This window comes from Rhinolophus sinicus, linkage group LG05 (assembly GCF_036562045.2).
Source record: "Rhinolophus sinicus isolate RSC01 linkage group LG05, ASM3656204v1, whole genome shotgun sequence".
Classification (NCBI taxonomy): Eukaryota; Metazoa; Chordata; class Mammalia; order Chiroptera; family Rhinolophidae; genus Rhinolophus; species Rhinolophus sinicus.
In genome coordinates this window covers 93,367,031-93,375,352 of record NC_133755.1, presented here as the reverse complement: position 1 = coordinate 93,375,352, position 8,322 = coordinate 93,367,031, and the positions used below count along the sequence as shown (strand labels likewise).

General features: G+C 41.3%; 1 protein-coding gene across 1 annotated transcript in view; it reads right to left on the bottom strand.

The window, feature by feature from the left end:
- Window positions 1–429: 429 nt before the first annotated feature.
- The window catches only part of MEP1A (meprin A subunit alpha), a 28,925-nt gene continuing 21,032 nt past the window's right edge, over window positions 430–8,322 (bottom strand). Inside the window, 4 exon segments of the mRNA XM_074333037.1 lie at window positions 430–1,305; window positions 5,692–5,998; window positions 6,546–6,719; window positions 7,468–7,941. Of these exon segments, the coding sequence (XP_074189138.1) occupies window positions 1,149–1,305; window positions 5,692–5,998; window positions 6,546–6,719; window positions 7,468–7,941 (1,112 nt within the window). The 3' untranslated portion in view covers window positions 430–1,148.

Below are 8,322 nucleotides of genomic sequence, written 5' to 3'. Positions count from 1 at the left end.
CCCTTGTTTTCAGAATGGCCATAAAGTATATACTTCAGAAACCTGGTCCCCTAAAGCCTGGATTGCTCCGGCTCCTTAAAACATTTCCTTTGAGTCAACTTCCAGAGTCGGCTCTCTGGGGCTTTTAACTGAGTGGGAATGGGAATCTTAGCTTTTTTTTTTTTTTTTCTTTTGACTGGATCTGTCTTGGAATTTTCTTGCCTTGGCTCGCTTTTATCTCCTTAGGAACTGTGGATAGGAAGTGTATCTAAAAATACTTCTTCAAAATTCTCTTCTATTTGATACTTCCAGTTTGTTAATATAAAAATTTTATGCATGAATAACATATAAAATAGAGTTTAAAAAAGGATCTGAGAAAGAGCTTTTGGACAACTCCCCTCCCCACCCCTTCAACGCACACAGAAACTTCCATACAATGCAGGACATATAGAAAGTACTGACTAAATATTTATTAAATTTGTTAAAACCTTGCCAGAATCAGAGGAGGAAAACAAATGCTGTGAAGCCCCGCTACTAGGAGGAAACTTTATTTGAAATCCTTTAACACAAAAAACTTTAAAAGAATAACAACACTATTGTGACTAATGAAAAACACGTATTTGAGGCTAATATTAGGTTGGTGCAAAAATCATTGCGGTTTTTACAATTATTTTTAACCTTTTAAACCGCAATGACTTTCGTACCAATCTCATACAAATGACGTATGAATTTTATTGGATACATCTTATCTGCAGTAGAAATGAGAGAGTTTCTATATCTTAGTTATTCATTCAGTGACTGGCACATTCATTTACTTTTATTGAAAGTCCACAGGCATTGGAGCTAGCATGGTAGATGAGGGCCTGCCATTGTAGAGCGTCTATGGGAAACACAGTCCATTAAACAAGTGATTTACAAAGAAGTGTAATGAGTGCTGTCGCAGGACACAGTAGGTACATTTGGAGCACACAGTGGGGGAGCAGAACCACGTGAGGGATGGGGGCAGAAAAACCACAAGGGTCACACAGGAGGCTGGAGGCCTTGATCCTCGCACGCTTATTTGAAACAAGGATGATAAAAACCACCCCAAACTGCTCTCAGCACATGCGTGGAAGGTGGGAGTGGAGGAGGATTTTCTTCGGTCTGGCTGATGTCAACAGGCAGGCAGGTCACTGCCGTGGCTTTTGGGAAAGGATGGAGATGATGGTGAAGGACAAGAAGACCACGCCGGCCGTGCCTCCAATCATCAGGCCCAGGACGCTGCCATGTACCTGCATGGCCTGACAGCGCTCTCCCGTGTAGAAGAAAGCGTGACTGGAGACACACCTGAGGGGACAGAACACAGGGGTACCTGTGGGAGCCGCGTAAGCCTCCAGTGCCAACACATCAGTAATGGCAGTGAGCGCTTACTGAGTGGCTCCATGTGCCTGGCCCCATTTGAAGTGCTTTCTATGAGTCAGTGCATTTAATTCTGGAACAACCCTTAGAGGTGGCCGTTATTACCAGGAGATGCTCACCCTCCTCACTTTACAGAAAGATGAAATAACTTGCTCCATGTCACGAGGCTAGTGTCTCCAGACCCCGTACTCTGGCCTTACGTGTGCAAATTTCAGAAGGAAGGTTTGGGGCACTTCAAGAATATGTTGCCTGCCACTGGCTCAGACTATATGCTACAGGGGAGATTCTCCAGATAAAGTCTGACTCAGTGCATTAGTTGGAGCTGGAAAACTTCTAGACAATATCCATTCAAGTGTTACCAGAAGGTGAGGTGTTTGGCACACAGTAGGCACCTAATGGTCATGCCTTGGGGTTCTTTTAAAAAAATGTTATTTGGTATAAAGATCAACTAATTTCAGAACCAAGGTGTTAAGAGTAGTGTTGCATTTCTTCCACCATAACAATTCTAGCCTTTGTGTCAAACAACATTCCTACCATGAAGCCTGCTCATAGAGTAGAATGAGATGATCAGAAGTCAGGTCCTCCTTTTGTTGATCCTATAACTATTTTACCTTTAAAGCCCTCATCTCTAGCCTCAGAATTGGCTTCTTAAAATTCCTAATAGTAGCTTTGTACAATTTTTCTCTAGCCCAGTCCCCTCCAAGCACAGTTTAATTGTATGAGTGTGATTTAAAAAACACATATATGGTGAATGTTTAAATTAAAAAAAAATTATTACAGTAAAAGACACATTGCCATTAATCCCTTAAAACACTGCCCCTCACTTCAAACACACTTATCCCATCATTCTTGCCACTTTCTGAAGTGTTGTCTTGCAGCTGCCAAGCCATTTGTTCCCACACGCTCTTCCCAGGACTTCACAAGGGAGTGCCTCAGCAAACTGAGGCCCGATGGAGAGATATCTGAAAAGCTCCTTTGAGAGGATGTCTCAGGAAACTGAGACCCGATGGAATTATATCGGTCCCTCCCCTTCAATGGATTCCTTGGAGATGTGCGTGTGTGTGAAGGCAAAGTTCAGGCTGGAACACTATGGGAGCTTTCGGAAAGACAGCCAGCAGGCAACCAACACACAGATCTTGAGATTAACAATCATTACCTCTTTAGAAGTTTACCAATAAAAACTACACGTTGGTCCGATTCGGGGTTCAGTCCCTGAGACTGTTCCCCTTGACCTGTGCTTATACTCTATTACTGGCTACTGTCTTTTCTTAACTCTGTGCCGCCTTTCTCCTTCCCCACAACCCACGTCGTGCTATACGTGACACTGAAGCAGTTCTGGAAGTCCTCTTTTGTGAGTGTCTTTAGTTGCACTTAAGTTGTCATGGCTGCCTCGATGTCCTGAATCGATTCAAAATGTTTACCTTTCATGGTCATTTTGACTTTGGGGAAGAGCCAGAAGTTGCACGGTGCCAGATCCAGTGAATAAGGTAGATGAGGACACACCATAATGTTTTTATTTGACAGAAATTGCCGCACCAGAAGTGATGTGTGACACTAAGCCTTGTTGTGATCACAAAATACGGTGAATGCTGTGCCGGGTGCCATCCAACAGCAAGACAGGGATCTTCAATACGGGAAGTGGCGCATCAAACCTTAGTAACAGTGTGTGACAAGTTTCAACTTGTTTGGTGCAGTCAGTCAGGTGTGAGCTATGGTTGAGAGCAGGTGTGTTTTAAAGTGTGCCGTCAATGATCCTCCATCATGACAACGCTCCATGTCACACATCGCTTCTGGCATATGGCAATTTCTATCAAATAAAAATATTATGGTGTGTCCTCATCCACCTTATTCACTGGATCTGGCACCATGTGACTTCTGGCTCTTCTCCAAAGTCAAAATGATTCAGGACATCGAGGCAGCCATGACAGCACAACAAAAGACACTCACAAAAGAGAACTTCCAGAACTGCTTCAGAAAGTGGCAAGAATGATGGAATAAGTGTGTTTGAAGCAAGGGGGAGCATTTTGAGGGAGATTAATGGCAATGTGTCTTTTACTGTAATAATTTTTTTTAAGTTTAAACATTCATCATATTATTTAATCATACCTCACATTCTCTAGTATTACCTTACAGGAGCTTATTCCACAAACTCCAACCTGCAGGTTTGCGGAAGAGGGATGATTTGGCTGATTAGAGGCTGACCACAAGTGGAACCCCCTGGCCTTCCTTACCCTGAGAAGGATGAAGCCAGTCGGGGCACATAGTGAAATCTGGTATCCAAGGACCTATCATCAAAGAGGTGCAGACCCCTGGCTGAGGCACCCTCAAGGAACAAAGTGGGCATTCTCTGACAAAAGGAACCAGGGACTTTGGAAAAGTGATTGATTCCAGGACTGGGGCAGAGAACATAAAAGATGAACCTGGAACATCCTGTGTACCAGAAAGCACGATGGTATTCATGAAAGAATGGGTGCATGTTGAAAGGAGCCAGTCTGGAAGTGTTCCCAAAGGTCAAAGCTGGGACAATATGAACAATGAAATAAATGCTGGCATTATTGAAATACAACCTATAGAATAAAGTAAATATTTATAAATTCTTAGGGATACAAACAAATAATTGCATGGATAAATGAATGGAGAGGAAAGGACAGCTATTCTTTACAGAAGAATTTCATTTAATGAATGTGGAGAGAGTGGGAAAATAGAAAATTACCATTAAAATATTATAGTGGTGCTTGGTCCAGTGGGATCCACCAATGGATGCTGAAATTAATGGATGAGGATTTGAGGAAAAGCAGTATGTCTGCATGGTCTCAGTGTTCTCTTCCAAGACATATGTTAATTGCGGAATGAGGAATGGCAAGTTTTCAGTAGAGAAGCCAAATGACCAAGGTGATCACCAGTAGTTAGACATATTAACATCAAGTACCTCTTACGTGATACACTGAGAAGGGCTTATCCATCTTTCCTATTCTTGTCCAAAATGTACAACCTCAATATAAGCATGGGAAAGCATCAGATACACAAATTGAGGAACGATTTACAAAATAAATGAAGTAACAAATAACAAAACTATTCCTTAAAAGTGTCAAGGTCATAAAAGACAAGGAAAGACTGAGGAATTGTCTCAGATTAAAGGAGGCTAAGAAGACGTGAAAACTAAATGTAATGTGGGATCCTAAATTGGATCCTGGAACAGAAAAGGGACATTGTGGGACAACTGGGAAATCTGAATAAGGCTTATAGTTTAGTTCATAATATTGTTAATAGTATTTAGTTTCATTAACATTCATTTATTTCTTGGCTTTGCTAATTGTACTATGGTTATGTAAGATGCGAACATTAAGTTATGGGGAACTTTGTAGTATTTTGCAATGTATTTGTAAACCTAAAATTATTTCAAAATAAAGGCTAAAAAAGGAAAAAAAAAAAAAAAAAAAACTAAGTGGAGATTAAAAAGAACTCAGAAAAAATGTAGATATTTTGAGCTAAGCAGAATGGTTCCTATATCTGCTATGATTGTGTCAAATGAAACTGATATTTTTGTGATTGCATACATCCTTTTAAAGAAATATTTTTTATGCAAATAAACATTACAAAAAGAGCTATTAAATACAGCAAACTTTCTAGAGCTGGATGCAAGTCCCAGTTCTAGTGTTTACCATCTGGGAAAATTTAGACAAATCTCTTAACCTCTCTAAGCTTCAACTTCCTTATGCACTAAATGGAGAGAACAAGGACCGTTGTGTCACAGGGTGTCTGTAAGGAATAATTTAGGTAGTGCATGTCTACTGCTCAGGCCTGCATGTGACACATAGCACACAGTCCAAAAATATCAGAAATTCTTATTACTATTATTTAAAAAACCTAACTATAATAACAGTACAGCAGAACTAATAGAAATAATTAATAACTAATAATAATATTGGCAATCAGGGAAAATGAGCTTGGTCCTGAGTCTCACTGTGGCGGGTCATGGGCTAAAAGCTCTGGGTTGTCTGCGAGCCCTGCAGTAGAGTTTAAAACTCCAAAAACACTGAAGATGTTGTTGGCAATGCCCCGGAGGCAGAAAAGTGATACGCGTCAAGTGACAGGAGATCTGGGACTGCTCTGCCCTGGCATGACCCTTGCTCTGCCCTGGCAGCATAAACCCACCAATTCAGGGCCCAGTTTTGTGGAGTCGAAAACAGCCACATTCAGCTGACTCTCTGATAGTCATTGCTCTGACCTGACACCAGTGTCATTACCAGGCTAAGCAAATACTCAGCTCGCCTCTGCTGACCCACCACCGGCCTCCCCAGCCACAGGGCCTACCTGCAGCTCGCCATCCCCTTCACATTCACACAGATGCCTTCATTTTGGCAAGGATTCGGGTCACATGGGTCTCTGAAGTACTGAGGCCAGTTGTGGTCTTCCATGGGGCCCGGGCCCATATTCTCCACTGACCGCTTCTGTCGGCTAGGCTGCCCCTGGCCCAGGCTGCCAGGTAGGACTCTCTCTAACGCGGCCTTTCCTGAGCCTTCTTCTGAGGCCTGCTGCTCCTGGTCTTGGAGGACAAGGCTTTGGGGGATCCGCCTGGTGTTTTTAGTGGGAACTTCAGTCTGGTTAAGGTGGCTGATATCTTGAGGAAATAGACAATGGGTGGTGAGGAAGATCTGTGATTAATACCTGACTTCAATTAACTTCCACTCCTGGAGAAAGTCCCCTGAGTGGCCTGCATGCATCATGGACATCACGTTAGCGACATGGAAAAGTGGCTTTGAACCCAGCTGACTCTCATACTGCTAGTTATTTTTATTTTCAAAGTAGTCTAATCACATATTTATTTAACTTGAAAAAACAAACACAACGTTAGCATGGATAGACTGACACTAAACTGAAATCAGTGAACTATCATATTTGATAAATTATCAAGAAAGATGACACGAAAATTTTAGTTTCTCCCAAGGACAGTTAAACTAAAGAAGGGAGTCCTTCTGCAACAGAGTAAAATGTGGTTCTCTCAGGACATTTTTTTAAAAAAACTTAGTCCTCAAAACAAAACAAAACAAACAAACAAACAAACAAACAAAATCCCACCTGCCTCTCCCCCCCACCATGAGATGCTTTAAAATCAGTTTAACACCCAGAGGATAGAATTCTTTATTCAGGAGGATAACTAAAATTACCTTCGAAGTCCACAAAAATGATAAGGTCATCATTTTTAAGGAAATTCCTCCTTTTCAGCATTTGGTGGGAGATGACATTATTCCTGCCCCAGTCTAAGCTTCTGTAACACTTACAGTTCTGATCATAAGATCCCACAATGGATGGTCTATCCCAGATGACAGAGCCATTTATTGCTGCAAAGTTATAGATAACACAAAATCATATTAATTCTTTATACTTCACTTTCCAATTTGTCTTTCTATAGATATAGAGCTTTGTTAACATATGTAGGATATGTAAAGCTTTGTTAATCAGGAAAAAAAATGTTGAAAATTAGGCTATTTACTCTTTCCAGGAGAGTTGAAACTCTGAATTGGAAGGGGGGGAAGAGCAGAGAACCACAGTTCTCAATAGTTAATTGTCTACTGCTGAGTGACTTCCTCAAGGAAGAAGGAGGAACAGCTAGCTATAGCGTCTTCCTTTTAAGGCTTAAAGCTCTTTGTTTAAAAAAATAGTTTGCCCATTTAGTTATTGGTGCAAGTTTGTCTGATGAATATACTGATGTTCAGTAATATTTTAGGAGTCGTTGCATTAGTTCTGCACAAAGCCAACAAATTCTGAGCATCTGATAAATGATTAGCAATATCTGTCTTCTCAATTAGACTCAGCTCTATGAAGCAGGAACTGCCCGATTTGCTTGTACTCTAAGGACCTAGCATAGAGTTTGCACATTGCAAACTCTTAATAGATGCTTGATGAGTAAATTCAGAAAAGAGGAGGAAGGTAAGGTGACACTGAAATTTCTAATTTAATACTCCAACGTGACTGTGTTATTGATATGCCCAAGCAGGAAATGTGAGAGGAAATGTAACCTCTCTTACACAGAGGAGAATCACATCTGTTGGCCCTTCCAGTTGAGGGGTGGCTCTTAGAACCACTTACCTGAAGATGTCTGGGTCTTAGATGTAGTGAACACCATGCTTGAGGACATTCTATTCCTAACATCAGGTTCCTGGTCGAGTATTGTCATGACCACCTGTCTGTTTTCCGCTGGCCACTCCAGGACAGCATCATTCTCCCCACTGCACAGGTGAAAAGCAAGTCCTGAGTATCCAGAGCTAATGGAGTTTATTCTACCATGAGGGTATAAGGTCAACCCAAAACCATATCCCTCTGAATTGTAGAATCGAGGGCTCAGGAGCCAGTCCCCTTTAATTGTGTTCTGAAGGATCTGGGAGTAATTCCTCACTGTCCAAACCCCTGTGGGGCATGGGGTTTCTGTCAGAGTGACGTCATCCAAGTAAATCCCCCCATTTGAGTTCTGGGGGTCTCCTTTTGTGCCCTGAAAAAGGTAGCGAAACTTCCTTTCCTCTCTGAGTGTCACATGAGCAATTTTCCAATTTTGGTCAGCATTTCCTGAGGACAGAGAATAAGATTGGTGACAATTGTGGCCAACATTTATTGAGCACTGACTATGAGCCTGGTACTGTGCCAATTACTTTACGTGAATTATCTTATTCAAACCTCACAACAACCCTACGAGATAGATACTGTTATAAACTGGTTAAGGAAGTTTTCCAAAGTCCCATACCTAGTAAGGGAAAGTAGCTATAAAAAGACACAGTACGATTTATTTTAAAATTTATATTCAAATCTTAATCATGAATTTCTTTTCCACTATTATTCAGTTTCACAGGTTCAGGCTTTCCCCCTGGGTTGCCACCTCCTAAGTTAGCATTGAATACCCAATGTTAGGCTGAATCTTATAAAAAAACCACTTTGTAATCCAAAATTAAA